Source organism: Astatotilapia calliptera, chromosome 23, assembly GCF_964374335.1.
Source record: "Astatotilapia calliptera chromosome 23, fAstCal68.1, whole genome shotgun sequence".
Taxonomy (NCBI): domain Eukaryota; kingdom Metazoa; phylum Chordata; class Actinopteri; order Cichliformes; family Cichlidae; genus Astatotilapia; species Astatotilapia calliptera.
In genome coordinates this window covers 45,090,190-45,113,507 of record NC_137443.1, presented here as the reverse complement: position 1 = coordinate 45,113,507, position 23,318 = coordinate 45,090,190, and the positions used below count along the sequence as shown (strand labels likewise).

At 43.6% G+C, this 23,318-nt stretch overlaps 1 protein-coding gene and 1 long non-coding RNA gene across 2 annotated transcripts; one reads left to right on the top strand and one right to left on the bottom strand.

Moving 5' to 3' along the window:
* Positions 1-273: 273 nt before the first annotated feature.
* On the bottom strand, positions 274-23,010 carry LOC145423978 (ribonuclease inhibitor-like). Its single transcript, XM_080296820.1, has 3 exons — positions 22,780-23,010; positions 3,976-4,176; positions 274-1,600 (listed from the first exon to the last, which is right to left on the bottom strand). The coding sequence occupies exons 1-3, from the start codon at positions 22,977-22,979 to the stop codon at positions 1,414-1,416; spliced, it is 588 nt and encodes a 195-aa protein (XP_080152946.1). The 5' UTR covers positions 22,980-23,010; the 3' UTR covers positions 274-1,413.
* LOC145424016 (uncharacterized) lies at positions 12,653-17,431 on the top strand. Its single transcript, XR_013904967.1, has 2 exons — positions 12,653-13,046; positions 14,911-17,431. It is a non-coding gene; the product is annotated as an uncharacterized LOC145424016 (long non-coding RNA).
* Positions 23,011-23,318: the final 308 nt, after the last annotated feature.

The window sequence follows — 23,318 nt, the reverse complement described above, 5'->3', positions numbered from 1 at the left end:
CTCACAGGTTTGCATTTCTAGATATTGCAGATGTTGCAGAAATTGAGAGTAAAGAACTCAGAGATCCAGCGCTGTCTCCTGCCCCTTATTTATACACCACAACACAACGACAGGCGTAACTCACACAAAAGGGTAACATGAGGCTTCGATGCTTTGGACGTGTTCACATATACTGGACACAGAATGATGAAGATGGAGCTGCAGGAAGGAGGAAAAGAGGAAAAACACAGAAAAGATTCACAGATGTGGTGAAAAAGGACACGACAGCTTCTGTTTGTTAGTTTGGTTTTTCTTTATTTGGTAAAGATTCAGAAATAAAGAGAAGATCACATGTTTGAATATTATATTAACGTTCTGTAATTACAACAAGTTGTAAAATCTTTCCAGAGTGAGACAGAGACTGTGCAGAGACTGTAGAAGGACAGAGCAGCAGCAGAGCAGTCCAGATACACTGATGATCCTCTGTCAGATCCAGAGGGACACACAGGGCTGATGCTGGACTCTACATTGTGTCTGACAGTGGAGCTGTTCTCAGAGCAGTTCACTCTGCAGCACTGACAGTCATCTGCACTTCATTCCTCTGTCAGTCACTGCTGGATGAAGCTCTCCTCTCCACCTCCCAGTAACATGGCCCAGTCAGAGCGTCTCTACACACAAGCTGCTGCTGCTTCAACCTCTCTGGATCATCAGGACACAGCTGCTCCTCTCTCAGCACACACACCGTCCTGTTTACCATCATCACCAGCTCCACCTGCAGAGAGAAGGAGGAAGAGCAGAGGAGATAAACGAGTGTTTCCAGAGACTCTTCATCAGCTGTCAGTCAGTGATGCAGCACATCCAGTATAAAGAGCAGCAGGGACGTCAGTGCTGGGACTGTACTAGGACTCATTGTTGCTTCACTTTTTCTAATCTTTGGATTTTTATTGAAGTTGCTGAAAATGTTTTTCCCTCCTAGTTTGAGTTTGGACTTTCATTCATTAGAAGAACCTTGGTGTGTCCACTCTGAGCTCTGTAGGAACCCCAACAACAAGCCCAACAATCCAGATGGACGGTTCCAGCTGTTAACTGGAGGAATTCCATCCAAACATCTGCTCTCACTAAATTCTTCCTCACCTACAGACTGTGTTCTTCACTGCTTTAAACTTGGAAATCAATGCAGTCATTGGTCTGCGTGCTGCTTTGTTCAGAGAGCTGATTGGCTGTTGACAGTGTTTGATCAGAGCGTGTCAGACGTTACTATGGTGACCATAAAGGTGAGAAACAGGAAGTGTTTGTGTCCAATCCTGAAGCCTGTCACCGTTCTCCTCTCACAGCTTCACTGAGAAGCTGCAGCTTTACAGGAAACACTGGATCTTTGTTTCATACTGACTGTGTTTAGTACAATACTGCTGACAGCACCACCCACTCACTCCATCACTCTACTGACCTCAGAGTCTCCAGTCTGTAGTCTGGACTCTGCTGAAGATCAGACAGCTGCTTCACATCTGGATCCTTCACGTTGTTTCCATACAGCTCCAGCACTCTCAGATGGGAGGGGTTGGACTTCAGTGCTGCTGCCAGATAATCACAGCTGATCTCTGACAAACCACAGCGCCACAATCTGTATAAAGAATGAAAGATGTAAGTTTATTAGACAAAGTGCTTGAAATCATTCAGTGTTTCATCATCTGTTCAGAGCTGAAGAAGGTTCAGAATGTAGAAGTTTAGAAAATGGAAACTCCAAACAGCTGAAGCCAACAGGAAGCAGCTTCAAACAGGAAACTGTGCAGAGTTTCAGACTATATGTCCTGATGCAGCCAGTTGGATTTTGGAGATTTGAATCTCTGTTCTGTGACTAAGTCCTTGAATCATTTCTTCCAGTTGGTCCAACAAGACAGACTAAGTATTGGACATGTGTTGTGGCTCCATCAGGGGAGCTTCTAAATGTGATGTGATGGCCCCTCTGGGTCTGTCAGGTCACAGCACTGAAGAGAGCTCAAACTGGGCACACAGCTGTTCCAGTCTGGACCAAAGACTCTATACTGGGACTGAGGGACTGCTTTGACTGCACCCACTGGGACTTTTGAAAGGCTCATGTTCTCACTTAGATCATCGATTTCTACTGACATTTCTTTCTGGGAAAAATGGGGATTACTTTGGAAACAGGAAGTATTTTCCCCAATAAGCAGCCCTGGATTAGTAAATCACTCCAACATGTTCTCAGGCAGAAGAAGCTGTCTTGTTATGAGGGAGAGAAGAAAAAGATTGAGGCACAGAAACCTGTTGAAAGAGAGATAAAGCAGCTAAAATCAGGTGTAAAAGTAAAGCAGAGGATGAGCTGAATAAAGGACACTCAAGGCTGGCTTGGAAAGGAATGAAGTCCATGGTGGGGATGCAGAACAAGGAGCAAAGATGAATGTGATGCTGAATGAGCAGAAGACTTGGACTCATTTGATTCCAGCTTTGATATCATTGATTTCAACGAAGAGCTTTGTGATTGTAGCAAAGGGCTGGTAGCTCTGAGAGTCCCACTGATGAGGTGTTTGTGTGGAAATCTCTTAGTGGGACCAAAGAGAGAAAAAGCCCTGGTCCTGATGCTGTGGGAGGGAAATGATTGAAGTGTGCTGTGAGGAACTGACTGGGAGATTTTCACACATTTTCCAGTCCTCCTTGGAACAACAGGAAGTTCCCAGCATATGGAAACAAAGGTTAAGTGTCCTATGGCACTCAGTGATGATGGTGCTGTGGCCCCACCACCTCCACCTCTTTGTAAAGGAACTAACTGTAATCTGAAGCTTCAAATGGAACTAAGACTTCCTCCACTAGGTGGCAGTGTCTGATGAGAAAGTGTTAGTGGAGCTGGCCTGGAGTCAGAAACAGGAAGATGCAGGATTTGGGCTGAAATGGGCAAAAGTGGTTAGCACTAGTGCCTTAGAGCAAGAAGGTTGTAGGTTGAAGCTTGTTGGTCAGCTGGGCCTTTCTGTGGAGGTTGGATGTTCTCCCACAGTCCAATGAAATGCTGCTTAGGTTCATTGGTGCTTCTACATTGGCTGTAGGTGTGGATGTGAGGGAGTGCTTCTCTGTCGCTCTCTGTTGGCCCTGTGATGGACTGCTCACCTGTGCAGGTGGACCACGCCTCTTGCCCTATGACAGCTAGGGCACAGGCTGCAGCCCTGTGAGCCTAAGCTGAATAAACAGTTAGCAAAAATGATCCATAGATGGCCTGAAATCCCCCAGTTAGCAGTTTGGTGGATAGCTATGACATGCTAATCCCATCCAGCAGCTGTATTCTACCTGTAAGCTGATCCCTGCTGAGCCAAAGCACTTTTTCATATACAAATTACAACCTTTAATAGAAACCTATTGGTCAGCATCTTATTAGCCTGCTGTTAGCTTCATTCCACAGAAAACTGAGAGAAACTAACAGAGTTGATAAAGAATAAAGAGAAATGTGCTGATTTAAAGCCTTTGAAGTGCTTCAGATGATCTCTGTCCACTTCTGTCCACTCATTCATTCATGTAAGCTTTCTAATGCAGCTTTGATCTTCACAGTCTGCTTGATGAAACTCATTCTAAGCCTGAATGTCAGAGTGTTCCTGCTTCTCTTTCCCATCATTCATGCTGGCAGTGGAGGAGATTTGGATGTTGGACTGTGTTTTGGATGATGTGTGTATGTTTGTGTTGGACTGCTGTCTGTAAAGCAAACGCACATTTTGCTTTGGATTTCAGTGTCAGACAGACTTTAAGGTGCAATGAAGAGTTTGAGAGTTTCACAGTGAATTTTCCAGTGGAGGATTTTTCTTCTTCTTTGAAGGTTTGAAATGTGAACATTGTTCTGCTGCAGTCAATGGACTAAACCAGAGAAGAAGAAAACAGACTTTACCATGAAGATCCTCAGTGTGGATCAGTATAATATCAGCCTGATGTCTGCAGTTTAGTGTCAGCACAACTTTCACATCATATTCATCTCAGCACAACTAAAACATGCTGACTGACCTCAGAGTTTCAAGTTTACATCCTGGACTCTCCAGGAAACCACACAGATGCTTCACTCCTGGATCCTGCAGGTTGTTTTTGTTAGTTGATAACCAGTAGTAGTCATTACTCAGGTCCAGCTGTCTCAGATGGGAGGGGTTGGACTTCAGTGCTGCTGCCAGATAATCACAGCTGATCTCTGACAAACCACAGTCCTTCAATCTGTATAAAGAATGAAAGATGTAAGTTTATTAGACAAAGTGCTTGAAATCATTCAGTGTTTCATCATCTGTTCAGAGCTGAAGAAGGTTCAGAATGTAGAAGTTTAGAAAATGGAAACTCCAAACAGCTGAAGCCAACAGGAAGCAGCTTCAAACAAACACAACAAGAGAAAAAACTCTGAATGTTTCACATTAAAGTCGTACATTTCTCATAAAAACAGGACAAAGACTTGAAAAAGTCGTGTTTTTCCTTCCAGGAACCACATGGCTTCACTTTTAAAGGTGAAGTGTGACAGAAATGGACATATTTGAAGTCCAACACCTTTTTCCAGTCACATTATTAAAGCAGACAAACTACAAGCTCATTTTCATTCCAACAAGTCATCTTCTGACCTGGACTAACAACACTGGTCTCTATGTGCAGCTGGCTGTGAGACCAGTGCTCAGGGAGCGTCTACAAAGTGCAACACTGAAAGAACATCACACACTCATTTGCTTCCAGCACTTTCACACAAACATCTACTGTCATTATTGTCACCAAACTCTGTGGATCCTTTATTGCAAATTCAAATGGGATCAAATGGTCAGACAAAAGAGGGTTATGAGGAAATATGATGAAATGTTGTGTATTAGCAGCAAGTTATTGAATCATTTTCCTCAGAAACCAAACAAAATGATTGACAAACATGTTTTTACAAACTCAGTGTTGGACTTGGATCAGCAGGATAAGCTGATGTTTAAAGGCATTTGAGTCTCGCTGTATGAGAGTCCAGTTATTACTCAATATTTATGGATGATGTTCTTTCAGTGTTACACTTTGTAGACGCTCCCTGAGCCTCACAGCCAGCTGCACATGGACCAGCTGACATTACCCAGCATTAGAGGCGGCTGTAAAAAATTCATGTTCCCATTTAAATGGTTTTAATTTGAATAAAACGATGTTGATTCATTCAATCCTGAATCGATGTTTAATATAAATGTATTTTGCCAGAATCTCAGGTTAAAGCTCACAAACTATTTCAACAAGCAGCAAACAGATAAAACAGTAAATGAGAGCAGCTAAACACACAAAGATGGAAACACAGAGCGTGGATCGTTCACTCCACGGCACGTACACGGACACGCCGTCGGGGCTGAAAGTGGACAGCTCACAGATCCTGAAGCTGCAGGTTTCATCTGTCTCCAACCAAAACTGAGTGAAGCAGCAGCAAAAGAAGATCCAAACTCTGCTTCACGTTTGATCAATATGCTCATGAATTCTCTCTGACTTTGGCTGTTCCTGCCTGCACAGCTCTCTCTCTCTCAGTGTACTCCAAGAACAGCTTCAAACATCTGTTTCTGCATCATTCACTGTTTATTAGCCACCAGTCTGCTGTTGTGTTCAGTGCTGTCGGCCTCTGACAGTAAAGCCTCATTTCTGCTGTTCCATGGAAACTTTTTAAAATGATGACAGATTACAAACTCTCAGCTGTGTCTGTAATCAAACCTCTGTAACTTTGCTTCACTTCAGCAGCATCAGCTCATGTTCACATGTTGCTTCATGGTTTGCTTCAGTTTTTGATCGACTGCAGAATATTTTGAAGGTTATCTGCTATAAAAAGCCAGAAGAGGAAAATCTGCTTCATGTGTTTCTGTTTGATCCTCAGTGACTTTGACACAAAGGCCTCTGCTGTGATGATCACACCTCTGATCAAGTCTCACAGTGTCACAACTGATAAATGATCAGAGTTAGAATATTTCTGACTGTCTGCTGTGTGCCGTGACCTTTGACCTGCTAAAGACAGTCAGCTGTGGATTATTCATTGTTGTGTCTGATACTTAGAACTGTGAGGAAGAAGCTACACAATTAATCAGGGTCCCCTCTCTCTGAATCAGGAAAGGTGGGCAGGCCGCGTGTGGGCCGCGGGCCATACGTTGAGTATCACTGTTTGAAATGTGAACATTGTTCTGCTGCAGTCAATGGACTAAACCAGAGAAGAAGAAAACAGACTTTACCATGAAGATCCTCAGTGTGGATCAGTATAATATCAGCCTGATGTCTGCAGTTTAGTGTCAGCACAACTTTCACATCATATTCATCTCAGCACAACTAAAACATGCTGACTGACCCCAGAGTTTCAAGTTTACATCCTGGACTCTCCAGGAAACCACACAGATGCTTCACTCCTGGATCCTGCAGGTAGTTGTTGTTCTTAGTCGAAGACCAGGAGTCATTACCCAGGTCCAGCTCTCTCAGATGGGAGGGGTTGGACTTCAGTGCTGCTGCCAGATAATCACAGCTGATCTTTGACAAACCACAGCTCCACAATCTGTATAAAGAATGAAAGATGTAAGTTTATTAGACAAAGTGCTTGAAATCATTCAGTGTTTCATCATCTGTTCAGAGCTGAAGAAGGTTCAGAATGTAGAAGTTTAGAAAATGGAAACTCCAAACAGCTGAAGCCAACAGGAAGCAGCTTCAAACAAACACAACAAGAGAAAAAACTCTGAATGTTTCACATTAAAGTCGTACATTTCTCATAAAAACAGGACAAAGACTTGAAAAAGTCGTGTTTTTCCTTCCAGGAACCACATGGCTTCACTTTTAAAGGTGAAGTGTGAAAGAAATGGACATATTTGAAGTCCAACACCTTTTTCCAGTCACATTATTAAAGCAGACAAACTACAAGCTCATTTTCATTCCAACAAGTCATCTTCTGACCTGGACTAACAACACTGGTCTCTATGTGCAGCTGGCTGTGAGACCAGTGCTCAGGGAGCGTCTACAAAGTGCAACACTGAAAGAACATCACACACTCATTTGCTTCCAGCACTTTCACACAAACATCTACTGTCATTATTGTCACCAAACTCTGTGGATCCTTTATTGCAAATTCAAATGGGATCAAATGGTCAGACAAAAGAGGGTTATGAGGAAATATGATGAAATGTTGTGTATTAGCAGCAAGTTATTGAATCATTTTCCTCAGAAACCAAACAAAATGATTGACAAACATGTTTTTACAAACTCAGTGTTGGACTTGGATCAGCAGGATAAGCTGATGTTTAAAGGCATTTGAGTCTCGCTGTATGAGAGTCCAGTTCTTACTCAATATTTATGGATGATGTTCTTTCAGTGTTGCACTTTGTTTGGCACAAAATGAAATTATTTGGCCTCTCAGATGCTTTTAGAGATTCCCAAATGACTGATGATGACATCTCTGGGGTCTGATTGATAGAAAAAAAATCTCTTTGAGACCTTTTGTAACTGACAAACTCTTCATCTGCTAACAACACTGAGTTGAATCTCCATGGCTGATAGTTGGAGCAGGCATCAGGAATACACATTGAAAAAACAAGAGGAGAAATCACCAGAGTCTTATAATCACATTCTGTAACTAAAGGGAGACGTTTTTCTATACAAATATATGTTTTATGGACATTAGAAAAAAAGAGTATTGACATGAAGCAGGATTATGAAATCTCCATACATCAGCCAGCCCATAATTATCAAGAAAGCTCTGAATGACGCATGCTGAGTTTGGACTAAGTGTACTTTTGTGTGAACTGTGGTCCATAGCAGATAATGAGCAGTTTAGGTCTCCCTCAAAGATGATATTGTGTGATGACATATTGGGGAGCCGCGCAAAGACATTAGTGAAAAATCTGTGGTCGTCCCAATTAGAGGCGTAGATATTTGCTAAGATCAAAGGAAAACCATAAACTATGTATTCTGCACTTAAAATCCTGTAATTTTCTCATAAATCGACAGTGCGCCTTATGGATGAATTCTGGTTGTGCTTACTGACCTCGAACCGATTTTATGTGCTACACGGCGCTCAGAAACCTTTCAAAAGATGTTTTGGTACGACTTTGCTCAGCTACGAGGCCGCACCGCTTGATGGATTGTTGGAGCATTACAGCTACGAGGAGCCTCGCGGAGTGATACGTACTCTGCTTCAACGTAATATTACTGTATTGAGTGTGTATAAGGACCATAAATGGCACCTGTAAGAGACACGGTTACAAAGAGGGTTTCAAACTCCAGGCTGTCAGTCACGCAGTAGAACCTGGGAACAGAGCAGCTGCTTGTTATTATGCTCAGCGTCTGTTTACATTTTGACTGCACGATTGTGAGCTTTTTGTTATGCACAAACACAACATTGTTTTCTTTTATTTATGGAGCATTATTATTTAATAAATGCTGATCATTTATTCCTGAGTAATTGTTTCATGTACATCTACGCTGTATGTTAATAAATGTGCCTGTGTGAGATTTGGGACACAGCTTTGACTAAGAACTCTCTTTTTGTTCGAACTTTCTGGCTTTAAAAATATCGAGATATATATCGTATATCGCCATCCAGCTAAAGAATATCGAGATATGAACTTTGGGTCATATCGCCCAGTCGTAATATTGCAATAGGTTGTCCGTTAAACTCAAGCGGGGCTTGGGCCCTGGCACGGCGTAGCCACACAATCCTGGTAGTAGTGACGCTCGGCTATGACGGCGTGCGGGTTACCAGCTGGCTTTCTCAGGATAGGGCTCCTGTGTGAGTGGTCGACAATAACGTCTTTATCCATACCCAGCACTTCACGTAGTAGCACGGATACGGCCGTGGAGGAGCTCGAGTCCAGGCCCTCTGGGATCCCTATGATGTGGATGTTAGCTCTCCGCTTCCTGCCTTCATCACATTTATCCTTCAGGTCAGACAGCTCCTCCTTCATACTCTCTACTGTAGACTGCAGGGTGGTCACCTCATCGCTCCACATTGACAGCCCATCCTCAGCTTCTTTCACTGTAACCTTTACTCCATCAACTTCGCCGCACGTCGCCGCCATGCTGTTAGCGATCTCATTTCTCAGTCCTTGCACGTCAGCCCTTATATTGTCAAAATCTTCTTTCAATGCATTTCTGACTTCTTCTTTTAACAGCGTACTAATGTCCTCTTTAATGGATTGAAGAAGCTCCAGTTTTAGAGCAGTAGGATCCACATCACGCGCGTCTGTTGAGTCTGCTCTTCAGCGGCCGTAGAGCTGGACGCTGCCCTTTGGCCATCATCGATACTCTCGCCCGAGATCGCACCGGGGCTAAAATATTCACCTGCTCAGCTGTTTTTGATCAGTTTGAGCCTGTGTGGTTTGATCAGGTGGAGGAACGATGTGATGCTATAAAGACATCATCTTGTCCAAATGAAGTTGTTCCAACACGTGTTTAAAAAGATTTTAAAGGTTGTCGGTTCCGACATCTTAGCGATTTTTAACAGCAGTCTTAGTTCAGGTGTTGTACAGCCTGTTTTAAACATGCTGTTGTACAGCCTGTACTAAAAACCTGATCTGGATCCTCTGTCCGCTCAAACTTCAGGCCTATTTCAAAGCTTCCCTTCCTGCCGAAGATTTTGTAAAAGATTATATTTGTTCAGCTGCAATCTGTTGTAAAGGTTTCAGTCTGGTTTTAAAGCTCTTCACAGCACTGAAACTGCACTTTGGAAAGTTCTTAATGATCTTTTATCAGCCACTGATCAGGAGACTCCGCTGTGCTTTTGGATCTGACTGCTGCCTTGACCACAGCATCTTGACCTCACCATTGGAGCATGGCGGCATCAAGGGCGCTCTATTAGACTGGTTCAGCTCTTTTATTAAATCGCATTATTACATTTGGGGCTTATATTTGACGGCAATTTGAAAAACAGCTGAGCTCAGTTGTACAGCGGTCTTTCTTCAAACTGAGGCTTTTATCTAAGGTGAGATCATTTCTATCTTTTAAAAACCTTGAACGGGCGATCCACGTTTTCATGACGTCCCAGCTGGATTATTGTAACTCCTTATATGTTGGAGTTAGTGGGACCTGCCTGGCAAGACTGCAGCTGGTCCAGAAAGCTGCAGCTCGTCTTCTGACACAAGCTCAAAGACATTTATCGTCCCAACAACCACATATACGCTGGTCCCTCGCTGTAACACAGTTCACCTTTGGCGGCCTCGCTGTTTCGCTGATCTTTTTTGTGCAATTTTGCATGCTTTTGTTTTGTACAGCGCGTTGTGCTCTGCGTCCTGATTGGCTGTAGACCATTGTCAGCCAATCTCGTGCCGTGTCTCCTGTACAGTACAGAATGTGTTCAAATTTACAGCAGTGTGACTCTGCAGTGCTGCACTGTATGTTTGTACGTTTTGTCCCCAACAAACAACAATGATGACGAGACGTTTTGCACCTGTGGTAGCAGCCAAAGGCAGAGGAAGATGCTGACCATCATAGTTTCAACAAGGAGGCAAAAAGGTTGTAACTGTCCACAACAAGAACATCGTAAGGATGGAGTCAGCTTTGGCTTTGTGGCTCAGTGACCGCAGGAAAAAGAACATCGTGCTGGACACCAACATTATCTGCAGAAAAACTCAAAAGCTTTATGAAACTTTACCTGACAGCGAGGAGCCCAGGCCATGGACGAGTGCTCCTCACACAGAAGCTCATTTAATGCCAGCAAAAGGCTGATTTGACACATTTCAGAAACACTTTGCTTTCACTCTTTAATAATGAACTTATTTTTCTATGAAGGTTTGAACTTTGTTTAAACAAGAGAGAAAAGTGTGAAAATGTTCATGCCTGTCTGAGAAAAGTGTAGAAAGTGTGCAGTGAGGGTTTAACTGCCTTAAAACTTCTATAATACTTGTAAAACATAAAGCTGCTACTTCATTCTGAGACTTATTTTTAGAACGTAACTCGATAAACGAGCGACCGCAGTACTGTATTGTGTTTATTTTGAAAACTCTCAACAGGATCTTCAGATTTATTTTGAAAGCTTTATCTGGAAAACACAAACACATAAGCAGGAAACAAAGAGCGTGATATGAAACGATAGACGTTTTCATATGGTCATCATATATACATCGTTCTATCGAACAGCCCCAGCTCCTGCTGTCAGTCTCTGTAAATCTGCTCTTAAAACACATTTGTATTCACTGGCTTTTAATACAGCATGAGAGTTATTTGATATTTGATGTGTGATATTAATATTAGGAGTTATTTTAATCGTTATTTTGGATTCTTGTACAGCACTGTGGTCAACGCTGCTGCTGTAATTAATGTGCTATAAACACAAACAATCTGCAGTTAAACATCCAAAACTAAAGATGTGATCGCTGCCTTTAGAAAATGTGCTGATGCACAAGATATCAGCTCCATTAAGGTGGAATGTGACCGTGTTAGAAACATGTTGGAAGAAGTTTGAAGCTGAAACTGTGAAGCTGAGAGTGAAAGAGCTCCAGCGTCTGTCACAGGAAACTTTCTTATTTCCACACTGATGAAAGCATCAAGCTTTGATTTCCTGCTGCTTTTATTGAGTCACACTGTGAAACTGAGCCACAGCTGAACCAGCATCCCTGTACAGCAGACACTTACAGCGCTTGGCTGCTTCCATTGGACCCTCTGCACAGAGCTTCAGTTTCCTCTTCTGGTCCCAAAGTGCAGAACAACAAGGTTTCAAACAGCTTCGTTCCAGCAGCATCAGCCACAGACATGCAGAGAGAATCCTTTGGTTGTGTTGTGTGTTTGCATATCTGCTGTGTTGCTTTGTGAGGATGGATCATCTCCTGCAGCTCCAGATAAACAAGCTGGACCTGAACCTGGTAGCTTCACTTAGAAGACACTTGTGACGGGAACGTGTGAGAAGTTTTGTGCAGACAAGTTTGGATTTAGAGTGTGGGACGAGCTCTCCACAGTCTTTGTGGAGATCCACATTCTGCATACTGCCTGTGAGAAGCTGCAGACATTTGTCCTCCAAATCCACTGAGCAGCTGCTCGTGGTGGTATTAGCTTCATGTGTGCGTGTTAGCATGAAGCCTCGGTCACACTCTGCTGTGGACACGGTCACGGACAGCTGGACGCCTGATGGACGAGTCGTCCTTCCTGTTAAACTTCTTTGAGCATGAGAATAGCATGAGAAGCTCAGTGGACACTGTTCAGTGTTTTAACTCTCGCTTTCTGATGGGTTTAGATTTTATTATTGTCATTTGTATTAGGAAATATTTAACCATATATTCTTAGAGGTGTATAATCAATTGTGTAGTGATAGGATGTGTGATCTTTAGCAGGCTGCAGGGGCTTGGTGTGTATTCCACACTAGAATGCACACCCACATCCTGGGAGCACGAGAGAGGTCGTACCTTCTCTTATTGTTTTATGGTAGGATTAACGTAGCTACGTCTGTTCTAGTCTAAGTGCTTTTTGTTTAGATGAACTGCTGGACTTCCTCACCATGTTATCTAGGGTGAACCATCTAGGGTGAAGGGGGGTCTACCCTCTTCCTGACCAAGGATGTTATATGACCCTTTGATCAGCAGTACCACACACACACACACACACACACACACACACACACACACACACACACACACACACACAGTATTCTTTGTTCACATGTATACCTATGTGAGATGCTATATGTTAATGACCCTATGCATATTCATGTAACCACAATAAAAGGAGTGCTATGGGGAACCTGGCTGAGAGTCTGATGGTGGTCAAGTGGTGGAACGACGCTTGGCTCCAGCCAGGTCTCCCTCATGCATGAGTAAACCAGAGAACTTTGGTGCCTTGTGTCTTGCTTTTTGCTGCGTAGCAGATTGTCCTTAACGTTCCAGTGGATAGGTTCAAACTACAAACCTATCATTAATTGGTCCTTCGAGAGCCGGATCCCTGGAGTCGACATTCACCGAGGGGAAAAGAGACACGCCGACAGACTGACGTCAGCCAGGACTTATAGAGGTCCTGCAGCAAAGTCCCGAGGCGTGAGAATTCGTCATCGAGCCGGTGGATTAGCCGTCTGTTTTTTCTCCTCGATGGATGACGATTGACGGGATTCGGGACTGATGCTACTCGCAATAAGCAACACCAAGTAGGTATGTGAAAAATCTAAGCCACTGTGTGAGGCTGAGTTGTAAAGTCTTTATCACTGTGTGCGATAAAGCGTGTAGTCACTGTGTGCGACTATTCTTTGCCGCTGTGTGCAGCAAAGCGCGCATCCACTGTGTGAGGTTGCGTTGAAAGTCTTTATCACTGTGTGCGATAAAGCGCGTGATCACTGCTATGTAAGTCTTTGCCACTGTGTGCGACAAAGCACGCAGTCACTGTGTGAGACTGCGTTGAGACAATAGGCCTAATTTTTGTTGTTTGTGTGTGAGGATATTTTTTGTTGTTGTTGTTGTTGTGTGAGTGTGTGCGGAGCAGAACACGTGGTCTGTGACGTCGGCAGCTGTTGTTGTTATTATGGGTTCCCAAGCAACCAAGAGTGTGTCAGAGGGTGACGAGAAGTTTATGGTGAAATTCGCTCCCGGTAGCGCAAAGTATTTAGGACATTGGCGCAAGAAATATGATTTTGAAGGTAAATTGGTTGTAGGACAATGTCAAATGTTAGTAGACCAGTTGACAGTGAAAGCAGCTGGTGCGACAGGGAAATTGAAACAGGAGAGAGAGTTACAAGTGGCGTCCGCTAAATTGTGGTTAGAACAGGCGCAGAAGAGACAGGAGGCAGTGACTATATATACTGACAGTCAGTATGCATATGCTACACTTCATTTCTTTGCCGCTCAGTGGTCAAGACGAGGCATGACAACATCAACAGGTAAACCTGTGGAGCATGCGACATTGTTGCAGGCCCTGTTGAAAGCAGTCTTACTGCCTAGTAAAGTTGCGGTTTGTAAATGTGCAGCACACACACGTGGCACTGACCCCATTGTACTAGGCAACGCCTTTGCAGATAAAATTGCAAAGGAAGCGGCCCTTGGAACACATGGGGTTCATGTTCTGGCGTCACAGGAGCAAACTACGCCCATCACACATGATGTGTTAGCAGACATGCAGTCACACTCACCTCCAGCTGAGAAGCAGCTGTGGCTCACTAAAGGAGCAAGCCTGCGAGGTGATGTCTACTATCTTTGTGATAAACCTATATTGCCTAAGAACCTATATAGGACTGCTGCAAGTTTGAGCCACGGGCTCTGCCATGTCTCGACAGCTGGGATGGTGGCAGCAGTCGAACGGCAGTTTTTCACACTGGGATTCAATGCTTATTCAAAACATTTTTGTAAAGCATGTTTAATATGTTGTAAACATAATGCTCAGGGAAACCTCAGACCTAGGAGAGGAAAGTTTCCCAGACCCAGCTACCCATTTGAAGTAATCCATATGGATTTCATTGAGTTGTCTAACTGTAACACCTACAGGTACTGCCTGGTGATTGTGTGCCCGTTCTCAAAGTGGGTAGAAGTTGTCCCCACTAAGAAAGCAGATGCTATTTCAGTGGCTAAAGTGATATGCAAAAATGTGATCCCAGAGCATGGGATCCCCCAGACTATTTACAGTGACAATGGTCCTCATTTTGTGAATGAAGTAATTGAGAAAATGTCACAACATCTGGGGATAACGCTGAAAAACCATTGCTCATATCACCCACAAAGTGCAGGGCTGGTTGAAAGGACTAATGGCACAGTAAAGCTGAGACTCAGGAAAACAATGGAGGAAACAGGCAGAACATGGGTAGACTGCATTGAGCTAGTGAAAATGTATATGAGAATCACGCCAACTGATAATGGCCTAACGCCTTTTGAAATAATATATGGCAGGCCATTTAGAGTTCCAGTGTTTTGTAATGATAATGATAAAGCAGAAGAAGAAAACACACTAGCAGACTGGATGATTAAAATGCTGAAAAGCAAAGAAGTCATGAGTGCAAATAATCTGCCAGATGATTCTGTTTCTGTACAGGAAGAACGTCTGAAGCCAGGGGACTGGGTACTGATAAAGGTCATAAAGAGGAAGTGCTGGTCGAAGCCACGGTGGGACGGACCATACCAGGCTCTGCTGACAACACCAACTGCTGTGAAGATTGCAGAACGACCCACCTGGATACACCAAAGCCACTGCAAAAAGGTGACACACATCCAGGCCAGCTCGGAGTAAGTGGCAGGAAGACCGGGTACAAAGGGGGGGAAAGCCTCTAGGGCCCTTCGTCTCAATCCGGTGAAGAAACCAACTGAGCCACAGGTACTCATCAGAATGGCTGGTAAAGTGTTGTCTACCCTGCTGGGTGTAATGGCTTTGATGTCATCATGGTCAGCTGTGGAGACCCTGTATGTCCAAGGAAACCACACCCAATACCCTCATGGCTATTCTACAAACTTTTGGTGGCAGTTTATGAATACAACTGCTCACTTGAACAATAGGACGGACTGCTATGTGTGTGCTCATATGCCGTTATCCGCATATACATCTGGACTGTGGCCGTACAGCATACCAGAGGACAGGAGTTGGTGTCTGTTGGGCTTAGCAACTCATCCTGGCAACAGAGTCCTCTGGTCCCAGGCCAACTATAGTACACCTCTGAACATCACCTGGAGTAAGTCGCCACTTATAGATGTGAATTGTTCTGAGCAAACTGACTTATTGGCCTGGCCTCAAGTGTCAGACCCACTGCCAGACATAATATTGCTGAACAAGCTGAATACAGCTCAACTGCCGTTGTGTGTGATGAACAATGGATCACTGTCAGTGGGGGAGCTGCCGCTTCGTTTATGTGGATACATATACACCTACTGCCCTCCAGAGAATGAGAGCAGGTGTATGAAATGCTTGACCAGTGCAAAGTGAGCTGAGAACTTGACATTAAGGAGGACTGAATGCAAGTCCAACCGGGCTTACAGGATACCAGTAAAAGCAAAGAGTCAGAAGTGGACAGGATGTGCAAGGATGGTGCCGAGCAGTAAAGGAACAAGAGTTTTGGCTGATTGGTATTTCTTGTGTGGACATAAAGCCTATCTATCACTCCCTGAGGGATGGGGAGGATTGTGTGCCGTGGTGAAGTTATCGGATCATGTCTTCTTCATGGACAGAGTTGAACATCACCCTAGCAACCGACGGAAGCGTGAGGTGAATATAGCCTCACCTAACTCTTTTGGAGTGACAGTAGACACTGGAGTGCCACGAGAATTCCGCATTTGGAGTGGAGGAGCTAAATTCTTCCAAAGTTTGATCCCAAACATCGGAGTTGCAGAGGTGCGGGATCATGTGGAGATCAACCGATATGCCTTACTGCGACACATTAATCTCACTAAGACTCTGGGAACAGCCTTAGCGGAGGAGCAAAAGGCCATCAGAACGATGGTACTGCAGAACAGGCTGACCCTAGACTTGATAACAGCATCACAAGGAGGAGTGTGTAAGCTGATTGGAGAGACATGTTGTACGTTTATTCCGGATGGATATACGACTGGAGGAGACATCTATGAGGCACTGCAGAACTTAACTGCTCTGCAGAAATATGTGGCGGACCACACATCAGGAGGAGACACGTCACAAGGCTGGATAGCCTGGTTGACATCTGGACCATGGTGGAATATGTTTCTAAAGTTTTTGACTCCCATTCTTACATTATTGGCTTTGCTTTGCTTGTTTACAGGTTGCATTTTGCCATGTGTAAGATCGATGGTGAATAAAATGATTGCTAACACCTTTACCAATTTCATACTGTTGCAGCAGAGTGACATGGATGCTAAGGCTAATATGTGTGTATGAAATGAAGCCTGCACTGAAAATGTTGACAAGTGGTGTAGAGCTGAAGATATATATATGCCGTATAGCCTTAAAAAATGACAATACAGGGTGGTGATGATGGGTTTAGATTTTATTATTGTCATTTGTATTAGGAAATATTTAACCATATATTCTTAGAGGTGTATAATCAATTGTGTAGTGATAGGATGTGTGATCTTTAGCAGGCTGCAGGGGCTTGGTGTGTATTCCACACTGGAATGCACACCCACATCCTGGGAGCACGAGAGAGGTCGTACCTTCTCTTATTGTTTTATGGCAGGATTAACGTAGCTACGTCTGTTCTAGTCTAAGTGCTTTTTGTTTAGATGAACTGCTGGACTTCCTCACCATGTTATCTAGGGTGAACCATCTAGGGTGAAGGGGGGTCTACCCTCTTCCTGACCAAGGATGTTATATGACCCTTTGATCAGCAGTACCACACACACACACACACACACACACACACACACACACACACACACACACACACACACACACACACACACACACACACAGTATTCTTTGTTCACATGTATACCTATGTGAGATGCTATATGTTAATGACCCTATGCATATTCATGTAACCACAATAAAAGGAGTGCTATGGGGAGCCTGGCTGAGAGTCTGATGGTGGTCAAGTGGTGGAACGACGCTTGGCTCCAGCCAGGTCTCCCTCATGCATGAGTAAACCAGAGAACTTTGGTGCCTTGTGTCTTGCTTTTTGCTGCGTAGCAGATTGTCCTTAACGTTCCAGTGGATAGGTTCAAACTACAAACCTATCACTTTCACTTCAGCTTCACCAACAACAGCACAAGCAGAGCAGCCCACTGCCTGCATGGCTGGGACAGCGCCCCCTGGTGACTGTAAACCACTACAACATGTAGACGGCCGTCTGCAGGCTGGATGTAGCACCACCGCAGAGACGTGCTGCAGCTCTGTTTAGTTACCCAGCTGACAGCAGAGGCTGTAGTTTACTGTTACCAACATGGAAAACTGAAGCTTCACCAGCTGGAGCTACAGAGCTGGAGAACAAAGGAGACTGAGAGGCCAGAATGATGTGGGAGGAAACATCAAGAGCCTGTTTGAAAGGAGACACATGTGGATGCTGTGCCAGTCTGTGGTCTGTCAGAAGTCAGCTGAGTCACACTGCAAGAAGCTGCAGAATCTCAGAGGAGGAGATTTGGAAGTGTTTGTGGGACAAACTGGACTCAAAGAAAGAAGATGTTTGTGAAGTCTTTGGTGGAGGTGAGCAGTGTGAAGCAGAACACATGCAGATGAATCAGGAGGTCAGCATCAGTGTCTCCTTGTGGTGGACGGTAAAAGAATCAGAGCCAACGCTCCCGTCCACCCTCGGCATGAAGCAGTGCTGTTTCTGAAACAGGAGGACAAGTCCAGAGAAGACAGAGGAAGCAAAGATGAGGGTGGGACAGGACAGCAGGACTTCCTTCACACCTGCAGCTCCATCACACTGCTGTAGCTCCTCTTCATCACACATGTACCTGCAGCCTGTCTTCGAGTCCAGGAGTCACCTCCACACAGTGTAGAAGCCTCCTGTGCAGACCATGGAGTCCAGCCTCTGTCAGGGAAGTCGGCACTAAAGCCTGAAAGACTTCAGTCTGTCTCTGCTCCACCCGAGAAAGACCAGCACCGTACTTGTTGTGCATTCAAGGAGGGAACATCAGCGCTGCATCGTGGGAACAACACCGCAGGAACAAAGACACAGCACGGCCGATGAAGGACGAGGACAAAGGAAAGGTGAGTGAGAAGACCTGGTGGTGTGGACGGACCTGCAGGGGCTCCAAGACTGAGGAGCAGAGACGTCCATGTACCAGCTGAGGATGCTGCAGTGATCCAGGGAGCTCGGTCCAATCTGAGGCCGTGTGAACTACGTGGACCACAGTTTCTTCACAGACTTCAGCCACGTGAACATCTGGAGTTCCAACAGTGCACGAGCTGTGAGGCATCAGCTGTTTCTCTCATCAGCTGCTGTAATGAGAGCTGCTGGAATCATCTCGAGCAGCAGGAAATCACTGATGTTGTTTCTAAACAAAGATATGGGACTGAGCTCCGCTGAGCTCCTTCTACTTTCATCCAGATAGAAACTGCTACAGTCTGCTGATTATTGCTTTGCCTCCATCACACGAGCTCTTTATCCTGTTCTTCACTCTCATTGGTTCTTTGTCTGCTTGTTTTTACAACAGTAGTCTTCTGATTGGTCAAAGACAATCAGCTGTGACTAAATGTAGCTCCTACAGCAGTGATGGGAATAACTACTGAAGCTAATCCAGTATCAAAGCTCAGGAATCAGCAGCTCCCACCTCGTTTTCTTTCAACAACTATTTTTAGCTGCTGTGTTTTTGTGTTTCTGCAGACCTCAGACATCCTGCTGCTCTGGACAACTTTTTCATTCTTTTGTATCATTATTTTGCTTTTCTTTTATTATTATGTTATATGTATTAATATGTGAAACACTTATTCTTTGTGTTTTTGCTTTGCTCCTGTCAAACTGCTTTAATAAAATCTGCTGCAGTCTAAACTGTGGACGTTCCCTTTTTAACCCTTTGTGAAACAATAAAGGTTTAAATCTGAGTATTCATCTATGTTAGTGTTTAATGGGTCTAATAGGTTGCTTTGGCCTTTCCCAGTAATATCTTCCCTTGCAGTCTGTGGTCCAGGCTTCTAAAACCATCCCAGGTTAACAAGAACTACAATCTAGAGGAGAGCTGCCATAACAGGTGTGACTGATGAGATCTGACCTGCAAGGTTACTCAGGTTTGTTTGTATCAGGACAAGCAGGGAAGCCGCCTGGACGTCAAAGTAGTTAGAGCTGGGCGAGTGTCCTCACCCACATCGGCTTCACAACTCTGCATCATCTACTGAGTAAGACTCAGAGCATCAGAGATTAGAAGGTCTACAAAGAGCTGAACCAGACTTCCTGTATAAAGGTTTTAGTTCCACAGATCGACAGTGTCAGCACAACTAAAACGTGGAGACTGACCTCAGAGTTTCAATTTGATGTTGTGGATTCTCCAGAAGAACACACAGCTGCTTCACTCCTGAATCCTGCAGCTTGTGGTAGCTCAGGTCCACCACTCTGGGATACGAAGGGTTGAGCTTCAGCACTGCTTCCAGATAATCACAGCTGATCTCTGACAAATCACAGCGCTCCAATCTGTATAGAGAATGAAAGATGTAAGTTTATTAGACAAAGTGCTTGAAATCATTCAGTGTTTCATCATCTGTTCAGAGCTGAAGAAGGTTCAGAATGTAGAAGTTTAGAAAATGGAAACTCCAAACAGCTGAAGCCAACAGGAAGCAGCTTCAAACAAACACAACAAGAGAAAAAACTCTGAATGTTTCACATTAAAGTCGTACATTTCTCATAAAAACAGGACAAAGACTTGAAAAAGTCGTGTTTTTCCTTCCAGGAACCACATGGCTTCACTTTTAAAGGTGAAGTGTGACAGAAATGGACATATTTGAAGTCCAACACCTTTTTCCAGTCACATTATTAAAGCAGACAAACTACAAGCTCATTTTCATTCCAACAAGTCATCTTCTGACCTGGACTAACAACACTGGTCTCTATGTGCAGCTGGCTGTGAGACCAGTGCTCAGGGAGCGTCTACAAAGTGCAACACTGAAAGAACATCACACACTCATTTGCTTCCAGCACTTTCACACAAACATCTACTGTCATTATTGTCACCAAACTCTGTGGATCCTTTATTGCAAATTCAAATGGGATCAAATGGTCAGACAAAAGAGGGTTATGAGGAAATATGATGAAATGTTGTGTATTAGCAGCAAGTTATTGAATCTTTTTCCTCAAAAACCAAACAAAATGATTGACAAACATGTTTTTACAAACTCAGTGTTGGACTTGGATCAGCAGGATAAGCTGATGTTTAAAGGCATTTGAGTCTCGCTGTATGAGAGTCCAGTTATTACTCAATATTTATGGATGATGTTCTTTCAGTGTTGCACTTTGTAGACGCTCCCTGAGCCTCACAGCCAGCTACACATGGACCAGCTGACATTACCCAGCATTAGAGGCGGCTGTAAAAAATTCATGTTCCCATTTAAATGGTTTTAATTTGAATAAAACGATGTTGATTCATTCAATCCTGAATCGATGTTTAATATAAATGTATTTTGCCAGAATCTCAGGTTAAAGCTCACAAACTATTTCAACAAGCAGCAAACAGATAAAACAGTAAATGAGAGCAGCTAAACACACAAAGATGGAAACACAGAGCGTGGATCGTTCACTCGACGGCACGTACACGGACACGCCGTCGGGGCTGAAAGTGGACAGCTCACAGATCCTGAAGCTGCAGGTTTCATCTGTCTCCAACCAAAACTGAGTGAAGCAGCAGCAAAAGAAGATCCAAACTCTGCTTCACGTTTGATCAATATGCTCATGAATTCTCTCTGACTTTGGCTGTTCCTGCCTGCACAGCTCTCTCTCTCTCAGTGTACTCCAAGAACAGCTTCAAACATCTGTTTCTGCATCATTCACTGTTTATTAGCCACCAGTCTGCTGTTGTGTTCAGTGCTGTCGGCCTCTGACAGTAAAGCCTCATTTCTGCTGCTCAACACTGAAGAAATGTAAACTTTTCAAAATGATGACAAATTGGAAAACACCTAAACCCAGGAGATGTAACCCTTCTCTCTGGGGCGGAGGCAAGCGGACCATCTCTTTGATTAGAGCTGTGTCTCTAATCAAAGCAGAGATGGAACGATGCCACTTTTTTTTTTAATATCTTGCTGCATTTTGTATAAGTTCATACTCAAGTTTAAAAAATCTAAACACTAAAGCTGTTCTGTTATACCTGTCTGCAAAAACACACTGCAGCCAAAACATTAGACAATACTGATCTTTGTATTTAAACTTTTTTCAGAACTTTAAATCTAAGTATTTAAAGTAATATTCAAAAGTCATTTAAATCATTTTTATGCAGACTTCAAAAACTCTGGTTGTGAATAAAAGAAGTGCAACATCAGCACAAAATAATGTTTCTATTGAACAACTAACACAAACAGGTTGTAGAATGGAGCCTTTTCTACTCACAGCTGAACAGAAACAACATCCAGAGTGGAAAACAGTGCAAATAACTGCAAACAGGCTTCATGACACTCATGTTTGATCAGATTCACTCCCTGCTCTCACACACCAACTCCAGACCTGCATTCATCTTTTCCCTCTGAACCCCCCAAACATACAAACCCTGAGCCACCACCATTGCTCTTTCACTGACTGCCCCACTCCACCATTTGACCCTTAGAACTGAAGACGCTTCTCTCATAAGAGGTGAAACATCTTCAAGGAAACTTGAAGAAGTCCAGACGCTTTTCTTTCCAAGCTCCTTAGACTACGATGACCTGGATGTCTGAGAACCTTCACAGACTGATTTTACAAGAACAACTTGTGTCAAAAATCCCTGGCAGTGCCTCTCTGTCACACACAAAAATCACTACAGTTACAAATTTAATAACTTAAAAAGTAAAAAGACCACTTTTGAGCCGTGTCTTTTTGGCCATAACAAATACCAAAAGAACCGAAATTTAATAACATTAAAACCAAACAATAAATGAGCAAAGTAGTGCATGATAAATATAGATGACAAATACAAAGTGCAATATAGAAACACTGGGTAAAAAGAAATGAACAATTAAAAAGGAGGATAACAGATGTGAGCAGTAGTTAAACAGTAGAAATAAATATATAATAAACAAACAAAAATAGATAATAAATGAAAGCCAGGTCTGAAAGGTGAGTTTGGCTTTAAAAGCATGAAAACACACTGCTGTCTTCAGGAAGGCTGCTCCAGTAACAGAAAGTCATCTACATGTGGGTTTAGTTCTGACTTTAGGGACAAGTAAAAAAATAAAATAAAATAAAAACATCTGTCCAGACAACCTGACAGTCAAAAATATAAACTCAGGAACTTAAAAGGAAAATTGTGCTGACTTTGAACGTCCACATCAAGATAAACTTACAGATTTAAGAGTCAAAAAGTGTCAAAACGTCTGTATCCTTACCTGAGAGTTTCAAGTTTACAGTCAGGACTCTTTAGTCCAACACACAGCAAATCCAATTCTGAAACCTGCAGTTTGTTCGAGCTCAGGTCCAGCTCTCTCAGATGATTGGATGGGGAGCTGAGAATTTCAGACAAAGCTTCAAAGCTTCTTTTTGAGAGTTTACAATCTCTCAGCCTGAGGAAGAATAACAATGGAGACATATTCTTTTATTCATCTAGCATTATTAAACACATTTGTTCATAGATTCACTTACAGCACTTTCTTGGAGGCTTTGACCACTGGCAGCAGCTTCAAAAATGCCTTCTCTGAACGGGAGTATTTCTCCAGGTCGAACTCATCCAGATCTGATGACAGTAAGATGAAGACCAGAGCCGACCACTGAGCAGGAGACAGTTGATCTGTGGAGAGACGTCCTGATCTCAGGGACTGTTGGATCTCCTCCACTAGAGAACGATCATCCAGTTCATTCAGACAGTGGAGCAGGTTGATGCTTTTCTCTGCAGACAGTTTCCCACTGAGCTTCTTCTTGATGTACTGGA

Excerpts from the sequence above, each read along its gene's own strand:
- LOC145423978 (XM_080296820.1), bottom strand. The coding sequence starts at position 22,979 with ATGTCTCCATTGTTATTCTTCCTCAGGCTGAGAGATTGTAAACTCTCA. Across the intron at positions 4,177-22,779 it reads TGTAAACTTGAAACTCTCAG|ATTGAAGGACTGTGGTTTGT; the intron begins GTAAGGATACAG and ends TTCTTTATACAG. Across the intron at positions 1,601-3,975 it reads TGTAAACTTGAAACTCTGAG|ATTGTGGCGCTGTGGTTTGT; the intron begins GTCAGTCAGCAT and ends TTCTTTATACAG.